The following is a 20,049-nucleotide window of genomic DNA, read 5'->3' on the forward strand; positions in this document are numbered from 1 at the left end:
AAAATCTGGTGACAGAGCCTCTTTAAGGTCATCAAGCACCTTTGGGTATACATTTACATTTTCTTATTTATTATATTTATTTTAAAAAATGCATGTGTATCCAAATTAACCATTAATTGGTTTATTATAGCATATAGAAGTCTGTATATTCTAGTCATGTCAAAAAACTTCAAATACTCAAAAAGTGCAATTTTCGGCAATTCATTACTTAAAAAAATAGGCTGGCAGGCATTTATGATAAAGGGAAACTAAACTTTCAGAAAACTTCTGTCATAGTGACATGTCAGAAGCTTTGATCGGTGGGGACCCGAGCACTGAGACACTGAGACACCCACCAAACGCTAAAACAAAGCGGCAGAAGCGCTCGAGTGAGCGCTGAGGTGCTTCGTTTCTGATCGGCTTGTCTTGGAAAGCCGATGTATCAGTGTACGGACTCAATAGAAAGTCTATGAGTCCGTAGACCAACTGCTCAGCTTTCCGAGAAAAGCCGATCAGCCCTCAACCCGAGCGCTTCTGCCGCTTCGTTTTAGTGATTGGTGGGAGTCTTCGTTCTCGGACCCCCACCGATCAAAACTTCTGACGTGTCACTACATTTACTTTGCCAGTACTGTATTACGCTATGGATTTGCCGCACGAAAATACATAGCTGATCAGAAACGAAGCGGCTCAGCGCTCACCAGAACGCTTCTGCCACTTCGCTTTAGGAATCGGTGGGGGGTCTCAGTGCTCAGACACCCACCAATCAAAACTTCTGACATGTCACTAGGACATGGTCAGAAGTTTTCTGAAAGTTTAGTTACCTTTAAGCAAAGCTGGTATTATTATGTTGGGCTTTCTCATGCTAGTAAATTTCTCCCAGAACCTCCTTAGCTGGAACCGCAAGTTACAATGACATTACATAATGTGAGAAAACCAGTGTGATTAAAAGTGTGACAAAGTCATACCTCCAGAAATTTTTTTTAAATACTAGGACTATAAAAGGTGAGCAAACAAATCAAGTTGTGTACTTATGTTGGGGAATATCTTGCAATAATGCCTCTACAGGTGTCATTGATGCCTGTAAAGGCTCCTGAACGCTTAGAAATCAGTCTCATGCGTATTCTACGGGTATGTGCACATGACCAATTTTCAGACGTAATGGAGGCGTTTTACGATGTTCTGTGCGGACGAGCTGTAATTTTACGCGTCGCTGTTAAAAGACGGTGCGGAAAACTACGCCCGCGTCAAAGAAGTGCAGGACACATCTTGGGACGTAATTGGAGACGTTTTTCATTCACTCCATTGAAAAACAGCTCCAATTACGTCCGTAATGGACGTCGCGAAAAACGCGTGCACTTGTAAAAAAGTCTGAAATTCAGGAGCTGTTTTCTCCTGAAAATTTTGCGCTGTCGTGTGAACATACCCTTAACGCATGAAACGGAGCTCACTTTGAGCGGGGCACAGCATAACAGATAATATAAGTACATAAGAAGAGGTACTCAGAACCGTTCTGTGTTTACGTTTTTTTAAACTAGGATACAGTGTCGCCAACGCGGCCCTGCCGGGTGGCTTCGATCTACGTCAGTCAGGTGACGACACATTGAGCCAATAAGGCTCTATATATGCGCCTGTGTGGCGTCATTAGGAGCCGACCGGACGTCCCGCGCTTACAGCACCTGGAAATTAAAGGGCCGCTAAGGACAGAGAACTAATCCTTCATAGGCTGGATAGATAAGGAGAGAGACAAGACTTTGCTGTGGAAGTGCCCAGGTCACAGTCCTGACAGGAAGGAGAGTTGGAGGTAAGAACACAGGCCTTTGGTCCTTTCCCTGCACCGTCCATCTCCTTCCTCTATTGCCTCCTTCCCTCACCCACAGAATTGCATGGATTTACCACTGTTTTTCAGGCAAAAAAATAACAAAATACATTTTCCCCACAATGTAGAATTTTTTAAATTTTTTTTTTTTCAGTTAAACAATTATTTAAGTGATTACACATGGTTTTAAATGTTATAAATTTTTTCACAAGTCAGGAAATATTATAAATTAGATTCTAATTTATAACATTTCTATGTGCTGGGCACTAGAGGGAGCAGTTCCCAAAATTGCAGCATGGTCAATGTGGTAAAGCAACCTCATTGATTTATGCTGCAAATTTTGGGTGGACACACTCTCTCTAGTGTCCTCACACAATCCCCCCTCCGTTCTTCTGGCTAGTGCCAGGAGAAGGAACGGTTTGAATCTTCAAACCTCCTACACGGTGTGCCACCATTTTCTGAGCGACTGCATAGTGTAGGAGGATTAGATACAGTGCTCAGCAGACAGTATAACACGAACATAATACACACATCACATACACAAACATAATTTACCTGCCGCCGCCACCGGTCTACCATCCTATTCCTTGCGCCTGAACATATGGCCGGAAGCCGCGGCTGGAAGTCGTCATCTGACTGTCCGGCAGCGGCTTCTGGTCCACATGAAAATGGCACCGTTCCCACACAGACGGCGTACGCTTCTGAGAAGCGAACGGGAGCCGTTCCAATCCTCTATGGGGTTGTATGTGCCCTATTCCATCTCTGTATGTGTCGTTAATCGACACATACAGAGATGAAAAAAAAAATGGCAGCCCCCATAGAGAAGTAAAAACAATGTAAAAAATGTCAAAAGTAGAACATGAGAACACAAATAAATAAAATTTATGTTTAGATCATATTAAAAGCAATAGGATAAAAAAAAAATAAAAAAAAAAATTTCATGACACCTTCCCTTTAAGCATGTGCTGATCCAGGTCAACGCGACGGAAGGTTCGGACGAGAACAAGGACGTCGTGAGTGGAAACGGCTGGGCGGAGTATCACGCTGACATCTATGAAAAGGTGGCGCAGAGATAGAGAAGGACCGTGTGTATGACTGCGAGTGTCTAGAGTAGGCCGCATCAACCACTCCAGCAGCAAGAAAATCCATATTTTCAAATAAAATGGATTTCTGGGGATGACAGGTGGGGTACACACCTTTTTTGACAAGTTCCACTGTCCCAGTTTCACTATTTTAACTACTGCTTTGACTGTTCGCATGACTACTGCCCTGGTCCCAGAGTGTCACGTTTTGTGTTTCAAGAAAAGGTAGGTGTAATCTAAATTAGGTTTAGAATTACCTAACCGCGCTATTTATGCATGAATGCATTGTTATAGTAATATTTCCCTGTACAAATACGAGTTTTTAACAGCACGTATCCCTACGTTTTATTACCACAAATTACGTACTCCTCCTTGGCTAAAAATACTCCTCAAAAGTGCTAAGAGTAGTATTTATACCCTGCTGGAAAATGTGTAGTGCAACATCTGTCCGCAAACATCTAGTGTAGTTTACAGCAAAACTGTTAATATTTCTACTATACAATCCATACTCAAAGTCCTTTTCAACATAGATGTTTCGGTCGGTCTGTGTGGCATGCAAAAAGAACTTCCAAAATAAAAGACTTTAAACTGGTATAAGGCAGTGGGAGATTGCACAGTGGCACAATTCCTATGTAAATTAGAGTTGGGTACTGAACACTCAGCGAATGATAAGGACTCTTCTACTAACAGCCTCTTACCACTGGCTGGGAGTAGACAAATCTACTGATTGGTTAGAGAGACTGCGATGCTGTTGAACCCCACCATGTCTGGAGACAGTTAGCGACTGTACCTGAAAGGAGGAGATGGCTGGTCAGGAAAATTGGTATATCAGTGGGTTATTTATTTGTAAGGTTATCACATTCCGTGCCACTATTTTCATAAACGAAGCAATCGCGCAAATTGGAGCAGGAAAGAAAAAAATATATGTTTTGATATAAACAGCGTGGTGATGGATGATGTATACATCTCCTACCACACAACAACTCAAACAGTCCTGTTCACAGATGAGTGTCTCTGGTTTGGCTATTAACTAGTCGTGTTTCAAGGCTCTACAAAAGGGTGGGATATTACCTTTCAAGGTAGTCACCTATAGGTGGCACCAGAGAGAAAGAGGGTTTCTTCTTTCTGGAGGAGAGTCATTTAGGAGACTTTTTCCAAGAAAACATTCCCCTATAGGCTGGGGCTAGAGCGAGTACTACAAACGAGCTCTTTAGAGCGACCAATTCGTTCTCAAATGCTTGTACAGGCAGACTGCATGGCTAGGTGCTTGATTTTATATGCCTGTGGCATTGGGGCTAAATGAAACACCGGAATTCAATGATTAAGAGCTGTGTCCCAATACTTTTGTTGATATAGTATATATTAACTTTGTAATCTACTTACTGTTAAAATGTAGTGGTTTTACCCATGCAAATTCGGTGTGACGTTACTGCCACTAAGTGTTTCCCTTCCTGTAATCTGTCATCCACCCCCTGTTGTCAAGCAAAATCCGTCCCTAGTTACAGAGCAGCGGAAATGGACTGCAGGAAGTTGAGGGGGGGGGGGGGTCTGCCACGGACTGCATATAGCAGAAGTCTATGGAGAGGGGAGAGAGAAGCAGCAGGAGGTAGCAGAGACACAGATATGCTGCTTATAGGAGTATATGGGAAGGGGAGAAGGGAGCAGGGATGAGACACAGGCTGCTGGTAAAATGTATAAGTCACCCCAGTGCTGGATTCTCAGCTACACTGCTCATTACCGCTGTATAATCTCCTCCATGCGACTGCAGCTTCTATATACGTGATAGATAGAGAGAGGAGAGCAGGATTCTCCTCTTCTCTTTTGTGCTGTGTATGGCCGACATCAAAAAACAGTTAGGCTGCGCCCACCAGCTCAGAGACAACGAAGAATTAGAGATAAAGCCTGCAGAGTGGAATACTGCTTAAAAATACAAGTCGCATAACCCATAAATGGGCAGAAACAACTTATTCTGAAAAGTCATCTGAAAGGTTAGGTACACTTTAAAAATACTAAAAAGGAGTATTACAGTGCTGACAAATATTTAGTGGCAAGGCTCGGCTGATTACAGCGATACCAAATTTATATAGTTTTCTTTATGTTTTACAAGGAAAAAACGGATTGTTAAAAAGAAAATTTGCGTTTTGTCGCCATATTCTGAGAGCCATAACTTTTATTTTTCCGTCGATTTAGCGGTATGAGGGCTTATTTTTTGCGGGGCGAGCTGTAGTTTATATTAGTACAATTTTGGGGTCCGTGAGACTTGTTGATCACTTTCTATTTCATTTTTTGTGGTAGATGAAGGGACCAAAAAACAGCAATTCTGATGTTTTTACATTTTTTACAGCGTTCACCGTTTAACTTTTAAGGACGCGTCACTAGCAGTTATGTTAGATTTTTATTTTTTTACATTGTGCTTGGGAAAAGGAGGGTTTTTTGAACTTTTAATTTTTTTTTTATTTGTTAAAAAAAAACAACTTTATTTTACTGTTTTTTACTTTTTATACTTGCCCTCCGCCCTAGGGGACTTTAACCAGCGCGATTGCACGATATACTGCAATACTAATGTATTGCAGTATATCGTGATTCTGACAGTCTCCTATGAAGACCTGCGGGAGGCAGGGCTTCATAGGAGTACAAAGATGGCGGACTTGGGGGACTTCATCAGGCCCCCAGGCTGTCATGCAAACCAACGGCACCCCACGATCTCGTTACAGGGGGGTGGTTGCCCCCTTGTTTTTAGTCATTTAAATGCCGCGATCGCTATTGACCGCGGCATTTAACTGGTTAAACAAGCGAGATCCTGCTCGTTACCCGAAAGTGTCGGCTGTAACACACAGCCAACACACTCGCTCTATGGAACGGGCTCGCTCCACATTCCCCCACCTGGCGTGCGCCGTATATATACGGCGGATGTCGGGAAGAGGTTAAGCCACTCGCGATTTTCGTTTTTTTTTTTTAAGCTGTTTTTCTATAGCGTCAATGAAAAACAGCTCCAAAAACATCCCAAGAAGTAACATGCACTTCTTTTTCGCGGGCGTTGTTTTACGTGCCGTTTTTTGAAAACGAGACCTAAAAAAACGCCCCGTCAGAACAGACGTAAACGCCCTGAAATACGCCTGCAAACACTCCGTGCGAACATACCCTTATAATGTAGTATGCACTTCCACTGCGTTACTTTATTTTTAAACAAGAAACCATTGAAGTACACAAGGTAAAAAAAAACAATTTATCAATGTAGAACACTCTGCCAACAGGCTTATTAGCTTCCTATGAAATTAGGGCCCATTCGCGCTAGCGTGGTCTTTCCGATCAGAGGAAAAGATTAACGGAAAGCCATACGATCACATTACCATTGGTATTTCAATGGTATTTTTTTATTTTCACTTGGTTTCATTTGCCTCCATTCTGCTAGGTTTCCGTTTTTTCCCGGAAACACTAGCGTAATCGACTACGCTATTGTATCCGTAAAAAGAAACGAAAGCCTAGCGGAACGGAGGCAAACTGAAAAAAAAAATACCATTGAAATAAATCGTAATGCAAATGGAAGCGATAGTTTCCATTTGGCTTTCCGTTCATCTGTTCCGCTGACGGAAAGGTTCAATGGTACAGATGAACAGAGGGACAACGCTGATGTGAATTGGTCCTTAGATTGTGAGCCCCATTGGGGACAGGGTGATCATGATCTATGTACTGTACTGCAGAGTATGTTGGCATAATAAATACAAATACAGAATACTTAGGGCTAGTTCACACAGAGTTTTTTTGGCACTGTTTTTGACGCGGAAACCGCGCCAAAAAAAGGCCGAAATAGCCCTCCCATTGATTTCAATGGGAGGCGGTGGCGTTTTTTTCCCCCACATGCTCTATCTTCGCACAGTTCAGTCTCTGACCGCCCTTTAAAATCAATGGGAGGCAGAGAAAGCGTTTTTTGCCCTCGGCACTCAATGGTCGTGCCCAAAAAACGCGGCAAAGAAAGTGCAGGCAGGGCAAAACCTTTTTCAGATTTTTCTGCCTGCAAAAAGCTCCACGAGAACATACCCTTAAGGACTTAGGCGGGATTCACACGACCGGGTCGTTCCCGAGCCCGAGTGTCGGCCGGTAAAATCGGCCATTTTGCCCGGCCGGTTTGCATAAAGTTCTGCATCCGTGCCGGGCCGGGCAGATCCGGACAGTGACATCAGCGGCAGCTCCTGAAGGGGAATCCCCATGTGTTCGGGGATTCCGCTTCAGGAGTTTCCCCTGATGTCACTGCCCAGATATGGACAGAGACATCAAGCGCTCTGTCCAGGAGCGGAATCCCCGAAAACACGGGGATTCCGCTCCTTCAAGGAGCTAAAGTGCGGCTAGCACATAGCAGAGCGGGGAGATACCTCCCTGCTCTGCTATAGTGGCGTCGCTACAGTAGTAGCAGCCGCAGCAGCAGCAGCTGCTGCTACTACTACTAGCGGCGCCATCGAAGGTGTCGCCGAGCCAGGGTGCTTTTAACAAGCAGGGGAAGGGAGCCAGCGCAGCGCTCCCTTCCACCTGCTGTACACCCCGGCCCTGCAACACAGTGTACAGCGATGCCATTCGTCAGAATGGCATCAACTCCTCCTCCTCACATGCACTCTGCGCTGTGAGGAGGAGGAGATGGAGCGCAAGCACCGGGAAACCCGGCCATCACTCGGAACACATTCCGGTGATGGCCGTGTAATACCCGGCCCCATAGACTTCTATGGGAGCCGGGCGGCCGGGTGCCCGGGCAAAGATAGAGCATGTCCTATTTTTTGACGGCCGGATTTTCCGGCCGTCAAAAAATCGGTCGTATGAATAGCCCCATTAGGGGTCTATCATTCCTAATGCAGCCGGGTGCCGGCCGATTTATGAACGGCCGGCACCCGGCCGGGAAACCCTGCCGTGTGAATGAGGCCTTACACAGTCTTTCAAAATGTTACTTTCTCCTTTAGAACAAAACAGTGGATTTTAGGAGCCGGCTATGCCTTCTTTGGCCTTACAACTCAACAGCAATGACAACTTACGTAGAGAACAATAGAAAACAACCCAAGAAATTAGATACCAGTTGCAAATTTCTAGATGAATTAGATACCAGATTGAAGGAATAGGTCAAGCTATTTTGTTTTTTTAAATAAATCATAAAAAAAAATTAAAAAAAATTAAAAAAACTACAACACACACATGTAGCTATACAGAAGACTAGCATTACTCTACACAATAATCACCAGTACACTAAAGCTCCAGTAAGCGGTCAGTCTAAAGGCCCTTTTACACCGAACAATTATCAGACAAACGAGCGCTCAAAGAATGCTCGTTTCCGATAATTACCCTGTGTAATTGTCGACTTTTCAATTGATTCCATTAAAAAAAAAAACGAATCCTTTCAGAACGATAACAAACGGAGACCATTAGCAAAGTATCGGTCACCATTGAGATCAATGGCGATGCAAACAGAAGCTATGGTTTCTATTTGCCTTTCCGTTGAGGGGTTCCCGATGGAAAGCTCCGACGGAACCCCTCAACAGAAAGACAATGCTAATGTGAACATGGCCTAAAAGTGCAAAATATTATTGTTGTCGGCAGCACATCTCCCTGGGTTAAGGGGAGATACAGACGAACGTTGCGTTTTTACGCGCGCAAACAACGCTGTGTTTTGCGCGCGCAAAACCATTTGACAGCTGCGTGTGTCATCCGTGTCTGATGCGCGGCTGCGTGATTTTCGCGCAGCCGCCATCATAGAGATGAGGCTAGTCGACGGCCGTCACTGTCCAAGGTGCTGAAAGAGCTAACTCTTTCAGCACCCTCGACAGTGAATGCCGAACACATCCTATCGAAAAACCTGTTGAAAAAAAAGAAAAAGTTCGTACTTACCGAGAACTTCCTGGCCGTTGCCTTGGTGACGCGTCCTTGGTGACGCGCCTCTCGACATCGGGCCCCACCTCCCTGGATGACGCGCCAGTCCATGTGACCGCTGCAGCCTGTGCTTGGCTGGAGCTGTCACTTGGACTGAATTGTCATCCCGGGAGGTCAGACTGGAGGAAGAAGCCGGGAGTTAACGGTAAGTCAGAACTTCGTTTTTTTTTCTACAGGTTCATGTATATTGGGATCGGAAGTCACTGTCCATGGTGCTGAAACAGTTTAACTCTTTCAGCACCATGGACAGTGACTATCTCCTGACGTCGCGTACCGATAATTTTTTTGCCGGGTTCGGCCAAAACGAGTTCGGCCGAACCCGGTGAAGTTCGGTTCGCTTGTCCGGCTTCGCTCATCGCAAAGACACTCAGTTTGGATGGTCGGAAACAGAAAAGCACGTGGTGCTTTTCTGTTTACATTCATCCTTTTGACAGCTGGTGCGCTGTTTCAGTCGGTTCGCACGGAAGTGCTTCCGTGCAACCTGCGTAATTTTCACGCACCCATTGACTTCAATGTGTGCGTGATGCGCGAAATACGCAGAGTTATTGAACCTGTCGCGCTTTTTGCGTAGCAGACAAACGCTGCGCAAAAAGCACGGACTGTCTGTACTGCCCCATAGACTTGTATTGGTCCATGCGCGCCGCCTGAAAACCACGCGGCCCGCACGGACCGAATACACGCTCGTGTGAATCCCCCCTAACAGGGAGACGCGTTGCCAACATGATACAAATGTATGGGGACAAGCGATCAGAGTAATGAGCGCTCGTCCCCATACTAGCACGTTGTGAAAGGAGCGGTGATCAACAAGCTGCCTCGTTGATCTGCGCTCATTGCACCAGCCAAAATATGCAGGTGTAAAAGTAATTTAAAGAGAACTTTTCACCTGTTTATACATGTGCAGCGGAGTGCAGCACGTAATAGGCAGGGCTTCACAAACCCGCGAGCGATCACACAGTCTTTGCCAAGAACTGAAAAGTGAGCGAGAGTGTGCACAGCTACGAGTGTGCGCACATACGCTCTCCTCTCTCCAGCTCTTGCTGTGGAACTGTCCGTAGCGGATTGGACAGTGTCAGAGGGATGTTACACGCCCCATTTACAGTTCAGGGGGTTATTTAAATATCGGGCGCCAAATATAACGGCACCGATACCTAAATAGCGGAAAAAAACGTAAAATGCCCCAGGGTTTATGCAGCCCTGCCTATTACATGCTGCACATGTATGGGCAGGTGAAAGGTTCTCTTTAAGGCCATGTTCACACAGCATGTTTTCAGGCATATTTCGGAAAGTGAAATGCTCATATTACGCTCTGAAATACACTTGAAATATGCCTGCAAACAGCTTCCCTTTGAATTTTATCGCAAGTACACGGTGTAGTTCATATGAGGCGTATTTTTATGTTGGATTTAAAAAAAAAATCCCCAAAAAAAAATAAAAAAATCGCCTTGTAAAAAAGAAGTGACATGTCACTTCTTGAAGCATTTTACAAGCCATCTTCTCCCATTGACACAAAATACGCTTCAAAAACACTTGAAACCTGCTCCAAAAGCTCCTGGATTCAGAGGTTGTTTTCTCTTGAAATCAGCCTCGTATTTTTCAGCCTGAACATATACAGTGTGAACATGGCCTAATGCCACTTTCACATGGCAGTTTTTTCTTCAGTAGTCTGAAGAATACGAGCCCATGCATTTTTGGCGCTAATATTCAGAGTTTTTGATTTTTTGCAATAGTTTAAAAAGCGTATTTTCAAAGCACTTTTTGACGTATCAATGGGAAAAATCAGACTGTAAAACACATATTTTCGAAGCGGATTTTTAGGAGGAGTTTTTTTAATTCAGAAGCATAAAAATATGCCTGATATGAGCTACACAGTGTATTTCCCACTTAAAGAGGCTCTGTCACCAGATTCTCAAATCCCTATCTCCTATTGCATGTGATCGGCGCTGCAATGTAGATAACAGTAACGTTTTGTTTTTAAAAACGTTCATTTTTGGCCAAGTTATGAGCAATTTTATATATATATATATATATATATATATATATATATATATATATATATATATATATATATATATATATATATATATATATGCAGATGAGGTTTGAAATGGACAACTGGGCGTTTTTTTTTCGTTATGTCCAAATTTACGTGCAGAAAAAAAAAATCACAGCGTGTACATGAGATTTCTTGAATCCTCATTTACTTTGCTGGTACTGTATTTACCGCACGTAATACCCATTGTGTGCATTGAGCCTAAAGCTACATGCACAGGTTGCGGAACTTGATGCAGAAAATCCACACCTAATAGGGGGTTTTGTGATGCGCTTTTAGGTGCGGTTTTTACCTTTTGATGCGGAAATATGCGCAGTTTTATGCTGTGGAACTTGGGTGCGTTTTTTTTTGTTTTTTTTTAAATAAGCCAGATACAATTCGCATATGGATACGCAAGATAACATTGTTGACATGCTGCGGATTTTAAAATACGCATCAAAGGTCAATTTACGTGCAGAAAGCAATCTGCAATGTGTAGATGAGATTTCTTGAAATACTGTATTATGAAGCGGCTCAGCGCTCACTTCTGCCGCTTCACTTTAGCAATGGGTGGGGGTCTCAGTGCTCAAGACACCCACCGATCAAAACTTGTGACATGCCACTATGACATGTTAGAAGACTTCTGAAAGTTTAGTTACCCTTTAAACTAACTATAGACATTACATTTTCTAACTCCTTTAGTTAGGCCCCATGCACACAACCGTGTTTTCATCTATCCCGAAATACTGTCCGTAAATACTGTCCGTGGGCATCCGTATTCACAGATCAGTAAAAAAGAGGGAAGATGCAAATGAGGTCATCAGCATGTTGCATAGCAACACGTCCGTGAATATGGTTGGTATACGGATGCACATCCGTAGCCGTCCGTGTTTACTTAGACTTCCATGGGAGAGTCCTTGCCGTAATTACTGACAAGTATAGGACAGGTTCTATCATTTTTTCAGCACGGAAACCCATCAGTAAAAATACTGAAAGGTGTCCGTGGCCAATAGAAATTAATGGGCCAGTAATTACTGTCCGTAATGAGATGAAAAATACAGTCGTGTGCATGGGGCCTTACCTACAATCTAGACAAATCCCAGGAGCCAGGTAGCACATTTTCAATTTTTTGGGTATCATAATCTAAATCTATTGGCTGTTTTCTAGTGAGGTCTATGATTCTATTGCCACGCTCCTCAGTGATTCAACTGACTCTGTAGGCGGAGTTCACACGGGGCGTATACACTGCGTAAAAGCACTCAGCGTATCCACCCTGTGCGCCGCAAGGAATTCCTGGCAAAAAAACGCACCAAATTGTGGTGCAGTTTTTCGCACGGGAATGTCCACTACGAAAAACTACAGTACTTAGGAGACCGCTGCAGCCTGTGATTGGGTGAAGCGACGGTCACATGGGATGAAGTGTCATCCCAGGAGGAAGAAACACAGATCATGGGTAAGTATAAGATTTATAAATTTTTCTGAGTTGCGTTTTTTGCGGATTTTACCTCTCCATTGAATTCAATGGGAAAAACCCACAACAAATAATCAGCGTTTACGCAAATACAATTGACATGCTGCGGAATAATATTCTGCACCGCCGGTCAATTTCTGAGCATTTTCTCCGCTCAGCATTCACGCAGAGTGTGGATGGGATTTGTTTTATCTCATCCACTTTGTAGCGAATGTATTTGCTGCGGCTTTTCCGCAACTAATTCCGTTGCGGAAAATCTGCAGTATTTCCGCAACACGAACAGGCCCCAAGAACAGAATTGGCTCAGATCATACATATCAGTGCAGCCCGGGGCTGGACAAGGAGCCAGGTAGTCAATGTGAAATTAGTTTGTAGTGTCTGGTCAGCTATTGACAACATTCTAGTCTAGTCCAAACCAAACAGGATAAACTTTGTCCGTCCACATTTCTCTCCTCCGGGCTTGATCAGTATGGCTACTGACAGTTCAGGATATAGGAGTCCACTAGAATTTGCCTGCATGTAAAAGTGTGAAAAGCTCTGCAGATAAACCAAACAGAACGCCTGCCAATCCAGATGGTGACAAGTCGGCTATTTTATATCCTTGGTTTGACTACACTGGTTTCTCATACGCCTTCTATAGCCAGTGCACGCCATGAACAAAGTAGACATCAGAGAGACACCAAAAGTCGGATTCTGATCGGAGCAATTTTAATACGATCATTATGGCAACGTAAAAAAAACAAAAACGTGATTTCATCACTGTTTTCCCAACAAGAATGAAAGAGATCCTAGCTGCTTCACTCAACGGCAAGGCCATAAAAGCAATGCATTAGCAGAGCACGCTCAGCTCCATTTTGCTATATCATCACTTAACGGTGGTTACTTGCAGACCATCCATCCATCTTTAATGTAACAGTAATGCACACGTATGTTACACACAAGCCGAGATCAATATATCGGACTCATCATTGTCAAGATATGTATTGTCCTCTTACAAAGCCCTTCCAGATCCACCACATGGAAGAATCCTGGGGATAATTTCATATACATAGTCTGCAGACAAATGGCATTCAGTATATACGATACTACTTTCAATAGACTGTACGTTCATGTACAATATACCAATGCCGTGATGGCACTATATGCGGGGGATACACGTGAAAAAATCCAAGCACAAACTCAATTCCTTCGACGAAAGGGTCATCCAAACCCCCCCCCCCCCCTTGGTAAATTGGGTTATCTGCAATTTATTTAAATCAGAAGACCATATACATGTATATACTGGTATGGAAAATGGGAGTCTATGGGATATGTATCGTCATAATCATAGGATTCATACATGGAAGGCTCATGGGTGAATCTGAGGCGAAGATATAATCGTTTGCCGCTTGTGATAATCCATACGGTGTGAAAAATCCTGCAGAGCATGAGATTCTTGTCGCTTTTCACAGCTATGAGCTATAAAATGTCAATATATATGGCGTACATATGAACATGGGAATGTAATGATAATCCAATGCACTGGAAATATAAGGCCCCAGGACTGCAGGCAGGAGACCAGTGAACTTATGGGAATAAACAGGGCTGGATGGATGGGGTGTGGACACAACATGAATTCTATGGATATCCGGATCAGAAGAATTGCAATGAAACATCACCCGGTAGGGCCTATGGCTTTATGTAACGTATAGAGAAAACGTAGGCTACATAAGCAGACTGGCAGTGCCCACTCCTTGGTTCTAGTCTATGACACAAACATGTATATGGCACGTTATTTACTGGGCACAGTGCGGATGAATGGACACACATGTAGTAGGGAAGGGGGCACACACTCACCCAGTAGCAGCAGCTTGAGCTCTCTGCGGGCGTCCCTCTTGTCTCGGCGAAGCTGCCTTTCGATCTCGTCGTTGATCCTTCGAGCTTCCTTGGCCTCCTCGCTGAGGCAGCACGCCATGATGGACTCCAGAGTCATGTCTGCGGACTGCTGGTAGCGCTAGAAAGAGACAGACCCCCACCCTGCAAGCCGCCTGCTTCTTCTCCTTGTAAAGAGGGGGGATTGCCGTGCAGAATAGAGGGCTACACAGTCAATAGTGATATGACGGGAGATCCACAGCCCGGCACTCAGGTGCCCCCAGCAGCCGGCGGATCTGATGGCACCCTAAAGAGGGTGGGAGCTGCCGTTACCCGTGTACAGGGGACACCGAACACCCGATCTGCTGTCACTCGCCTACTCCGCCTCCTTTTAGAACCATGCACCAAACAACATGGTGACATCCATGGGAAGAAGAGCGCTAGATATGGAAAGACGTGCTAGTGCAGGGCTCCTCTACTCGTACGATCTTCCTTGTATTAAATCGCAAACCCGCATCGAATGACTGGGAAGCCCCCGGTAGTGATCGCGCTAGCAGCTTGTGCCCTTCCCCCTCTCACACGTTATTTTTTTGCTTCCTCTTGATCTTCAATTCTCTCGTCGCTTTACTTTGAGCGCCGTTAGTTTTATTCCTGGTAAAATGCTTCTTTCATGCTCGCACAATGTCCATGTATCGTCGGTGGTATTCACTGCCTTTGCCAGCAATCATTTCCCCTGCCAGCCTTTTCAATGGCTTTGCTCCCCGGGCGTGGTAAGGCAGAATATGGCGGACCTTCTCCCAGCGAGCAGGGATAGACAGTTATACTGGAGTGCAATCCCAGGGAATAATTCACAGCAATGTGTCTCACTCACTGTGGGCGACTCTCATTCTTTCCCCTGCATCCTGTGTGCTTTGTCCCTTCCATGTCCTCCACCATGCCGTCTATGTCATACAAAGATAGAGCTTTTTGGTTTCGTGTAGTCCATGCATGTAATTCTATTACAACCAATTCACTATTGGATCATATGACGTTGAGAAAGTGGGGAGGAGAAAACTGCAAGTCAAGGGGTGGAAAAAAATCACTTTTACTGCATTACAATCCCTGCTCACAGCATTATCATAGAGAATTTAGTCATTTTATTGGCCATTTATTTACATAGCTGGCCTCCCTCAATTGTCGATTTGGCGGGAAAATGCTCCTTATCTGACAGGAGTTTTTGCAGTCTGGGGTTTGTTTATATATATATATATATATATATATATATATATATATATATATATATATATATATACATACATTCGTTCAGTATGTTATTGTGTGTGAGTACAAATTCCTAAGGGACAAGGTGACAGCACAGGTAAGGTATATACACAACTGTGTTTAGAGGAGAAAAAAAAATGAGATTCCATCACACAAATGTGCCCTTAGGGCATTTTTTAAAAAAAAATTTAACTAGAGGGAGGGAATGATTTCCTTGGCTCACTTGCTGCCCTATAAGAGAACTGCTGAGGTAAATGTACCAGTTAGGCTGGATTCACACGAGCATGTTACGTCCGTAATGGACGGAACGTATTTCGGCCGCAAGTCCCGGACTGAACACACTGCAGAGAGCCGGGCTCCTAGCATGATAGTTATGTACGATGCTGGGAGTCTTGGCCTCGCTGCAGGACAACTGGCAGGGACTCCTAGCATCGTACATAAGTATGATGCTAGGAGCCCGGCTCCCTGCAGTGTGTTCGGTCCGGGACTTGCGGCCGAAATACATTCTGTCCATTACGGACGGAACACGCTCGTGTGAATCTAGCCTAAGGCTTCGTTCACATCTGCGCCAGGGTCCAGTTCCGTCTGAGTTTTCCGTCGGAACAGGCCCCTGACTGACACAAACGCAAACCACAGTTTGCATCACCATTGATTTCAATGGTGACGGATCCGGTGCAAATGGTTTCCGTTTGTCTCTGTTGTGCAAGGGTTCCGTCGTTTTGATGGAATCAATAGCGTAATCTACTACAAACGGAGCCCTTTTTGTGACACAAACGAACGTGACAGAGGGATTGTTATCTGGGTAGTCCTTGTAAAGTCGTCGTCTCCAAATGACAGATAGGCGTCACATTAATAGAAGCACAGACCAGGCCTCTCTGACAAATTCGCCTCCCCGATTTTGTGGTTCCTATGAATTTCTATAACAAATCAACTCTGTGTCTTATAAGCTACAGCTACCCCCTACTCTCAGGATGCCCAACTCGTTCCATTCGTCCCTCCTGAAGCCTGTGGTTCTGAACCGATAAAGTAAATCTCGCTCTGCAATTACTCCTGGTGGTGGTTCAGATGTCTTCGAGGTACACCCTGCTCTGAGCATCCTGAGCTTGCTCCAAGTGTTCCTTAACTATCGGCATGACCGCAGCGATTCGGTCTTGCATCAACGTGACATGCTCAATTACACTCCTATAAGGTGTGGACTCTTGCTCCCAGGTTTCCTTGGCTATGTCCAGGAGACCACGGGGTTGTCTGCCGTATACAAGTTCAAAAGGAGAAAACCCTGTGGATGATTGAGGAACTTCACGTACAGCGAACATCAAATAGGGCAGAAGACAGTCCCAATCCTTCCCATCCTTACTAACCACCTTCCTCAACATGCCTTTTAATGTCTTATTGAATCTTTCGACAAGACCATCAGTTTGAGGGTGATATATAGAGGTACGCATGTGTTTAATTTTCAGCAGTTTACATAATTCCTTGGTGATTTTGGACATAAAGGGAGTTCCCTGATCGGTAAGGATTTCCTTAGGTAAACCAGTACGGGAAAACATGTAAAACAACTCTCTTGCAATGGCTTTTGAAGAGGAATTTCGCAAAGGGACTGCCTCAGGGTAGCGTGTGGCATAGTCCTAGACCACTAGGATATATTGATGTCCTCTAGAGCATTTGACTAAAGGGCCGACCAGATCCATGGCAATTCTTTCAAAAGGGATCCCAATGATAGGCAAAGGCACTAGCGGACTCCTAAAATGTGGCATAGGAGCTGTTATCTGACACTGCGGGCAGGACTCGCAATACCTCTGAACTTCCGTATATACCCCCGGCCAGAAGAATCGTTGTAAGATACGCTCTCTGGTCTTTTCGCAACCTAGATGTCCACCCAGCACGTGTTTATGAGCCAGGTCCAACACCGTTCTACGATACGGTTGGGGTATCACCAGCTGTTCAACCACCTCCCCACGTATGTTATCTATCCGATACAGCAAATCCTGGTTAACCGCCATGTGTGGAAACACCTTATCAGCCCCTGGATGTTGAGGCACTCCATTTAATACCTTAGTATTTTCCCTGGCTTTTACCAATGTGGGATCGCTAAGTTTAGCAGTCCCAAAATTGTTACGTGATACATTTAACTCTGGTATATCAGAAATTTCCTCCTGCTCATCTGTTTCACCAGCAAAAACAGCCAGAGGAAATTTATCAGGCTCAGTGGTCACCCCTACTGCTGGCACCTCAGCATCCTCGTTAAAGGGTTCTGGGCTAATCACAGCGCACTCATTAATACCATCATTAACATTTACAGTGGAGGTTACATCTTTCTTCCTCCACAAGTCCCAGAACACTGGGAAGTCTCTCCCCAGGATCACACTGTGCATCAGGGACTTGACCACACCCACTTCATGGCAAGCGGTTCCACAGGAAGTCTCTAGAGTGACCAAAGCGGTGGGGTATTCTTTAGTGTCCCCATGAATGCACAGGACCCCTATACTATGTCCTCTGAATGTTCCAGGGTCTATCAGGCTGGCATGCACCAGGGTAACCAGACTCCCAGAATCCAGCAAGGCACTCACAGTACACCCTTCCACTTTTACGACACACATTTGTTGTTCAGTCTCGTAAACCGTCTCAGCAGAACAAACAGGACGTGCAAACAAGGATATTCGCCTTGCTGCATCACACTCCATTGGCTCAGTAGTCAGGGGACAATTGACAGCAATATGCCCAGGTCCATAACACCGCCAGCACTGTATGCGGCCCCGGTCCCCAACTTGAGACCCTGGTCTGGCCTTCAGTGTCTCTCTGGGATTTCTTCCCTCCGTCTGCTCCCCTTCTGAGCCACCTCCCTTAAAGACATTTCTCACCCCTCTAGTAAATGGAACAGTCTTACCGGGTGCTCCGCACGATTTGCTGTTCCTGGGGTTAGAACATCCAGGCGGTACTTCTTGGAGTAGATCCTGAGTAGCTCTGTACCTTTCAATCTGGTTCACCAGCTGTTCCTCATCTGTAGGATCTCCTTGACCGACCCAACGCTGAACCTTCGGTGGTAAGGAGCGGATGTATTTGTCAAGCACCACTCTCTCGACGATCTGCGTAGGGGTTGATTCCTCTGGCTGTAGCCATTTCCTTGCAAGATGGACAAGATCATACATTTGTGATCGGGCAGGTAGGTGTTCCACAAAAGTCCAGTTGTGCACCCGTCGAGCACGCACATTCATATTAACACCCAGACGGGCAAGGATCTCACCCTTCAGCTTGGAGTAATCCTTGGCATCCTGCTCATTGAGATCAAAGTACGCCTTTTGCGGCTCTTCGGTTAGGAAAGGTGCCACCACTGCTGCCCACTGATCTGAAGATAACTTCTCTCGTTCTGCCACTCGCTCAAACACCATGAGATAGGCCTCAACGTCGTCGGTGGGTGTCATCTTCTGCAGAGATGTCTGTACCGCTGCACGAGTGGATTGGCGCAAACCATGAGGCCCCGCTGACCTCTCCACTGAGGCCTGAATTTGGTCTGGTGATTAATTTGCTGCTGTTCTTTTAAGGCCAGTCTGTGGGCTTCACCCAGCAGAATATTGGTTTCAGCCTGTGCACGCATGGCTTCCTCATGCACCAGTCGCGCTGGCTTCTTGCAGAGCTGTGCTTATCTTCCCCTGGTTAACATTAGCCTGAATCAGCTGTTTAAGTATTTCATCCATTTTAACAGTCTCTTTTTCTAGCCCTGTTGCCGCCTTCACCCAAGACATACACTTCCAAGCACTCTCGGGGGGAAAAATAATTGCGTTGTTGCCCCAAGCAACGATTTTCTGCTTGGAGCAGCAAAAGTCCTTTTAAATAGGTGTATGTCTCTTTAAGGCCGTGCCCGCATCGGCCACCATATGGAGGGTTTAGCATCAGGAGAGGTTGGTACAGCGGTTTCTTAGTAGCCAGAGACAGGGACACCGTGCATTAAAGTTCATAACAGGGCTTTGCCTGTGTTTTATTCTTGTCAAAGAAACAGCCTCTTGTACAACAAGGCAAAATACAAAATAAATCCTGCTCGTCTGAGCACTAACTAAACAAGATATTATCTAACTATACCAAGTGCCTTCCTACCAGCCACTGGACACAAAGTAACACAGGTCTTTACTCACATAGAATACAGGCTACTCCAGACTTAGTAGTCTCCGGTCTGAGTCAGGGGTGAGACTGACACACTGTGTCTGCACCTTTTTATACACAGGCTGCAGGTGCAGCTAATTGAGCAGCAGCCTTGTCCTACAACCAGAGATGGACTAGAGATTGGGGAACCCGCCCTGCTCTTCCCCAATCCAACTCCAGGCCCTTTTTCCGGCTTTTCCTTAAGCCGAGATTGGAAAGCTAGAGCTTTCTATTGCAAAAAATACTCATTCCCTGTAGCCTAGGATACATATGACAGGATTCTAGGGGAAATGTACCTTCCCTCAATGACTTTACCTGTCACTGTCTCACAGTCCATATATGTAAGGAGAAAGAGGCAGCACTCCAAGGTTCAAAAAAGTAGATAGTTTTTTCACCCATCAGTGAAAAAGGTGCAACGTTTCATCTGCTCATTGCAGCCTTTGTCAAGCAATATATCTCAAACAATTCAGTGCTTTTATACATCCCATAATGGGAGGAGTTACAAAATGGATATAAACAT

The 20,049-nt window shown here is 45.0% G+C and overlaps 2 protein-coding genes across 3 annotated transcripts in view; one reads left to right on the forward strand and one right to left on the reverse strand.

Annotated features, from left to right (window-relative positions):
• Positions 1-15,164, reverse strand: part of LOC142652678 (guanine nucleotide-binding protein G(q) subunit alpha) — a 149,576-nt gene extending 134,412 nt beyond the window's left edge. Inside the window, exon 1 of the mRNA XM_075828339.1 lies at positions 14,121-15,164. Coding sequence (XP_075684454.1) covers positions 14,121-14,256 — 136 coding nt within the window. The 5' untranslated portion in view covers positions 14,257-15,164. The remainder of the gene's footprint in view (positions 1-14,120) is intronic.
• The window catches only part of CEP78 (centrosomal protein 78), a 174,163-nt gene continuing 167,984 nt past the window's right edge, over positions 13,871-20,049 (forward strand). The window contains exon 1 of one of the 2 annotated variants that reach the window (XM_075828331.1): positions 13,871-13,945. In XM_075828331.1, coding sequence (XP_075684446.1) covers positions 13,873-13,945 — 73 coding nt within the window. In that variant the 5' untranslated portion in view covers positions 13,871-13,872. The remainder of the gene's footprint in view (positions 13,946-20,049) is intronic. The other variant, XM_075828324.1, reaches the window with a different exon arrangement.

Source organism: Rhinoderma darwinii, chromosome 1 (assembly GCF_050947455.1).
Source record: "Rhinoderma darwinii isolate aRhiDar2 chromosome 1, aRhiDar2.hap1, whole genome shotgun sequence".
NCBI lineage: Eukaryota > Metazoa > Chordata > Amphibia > Anura > Rhinodermatidae > Rhinoderma > Rhinoderma darwinii.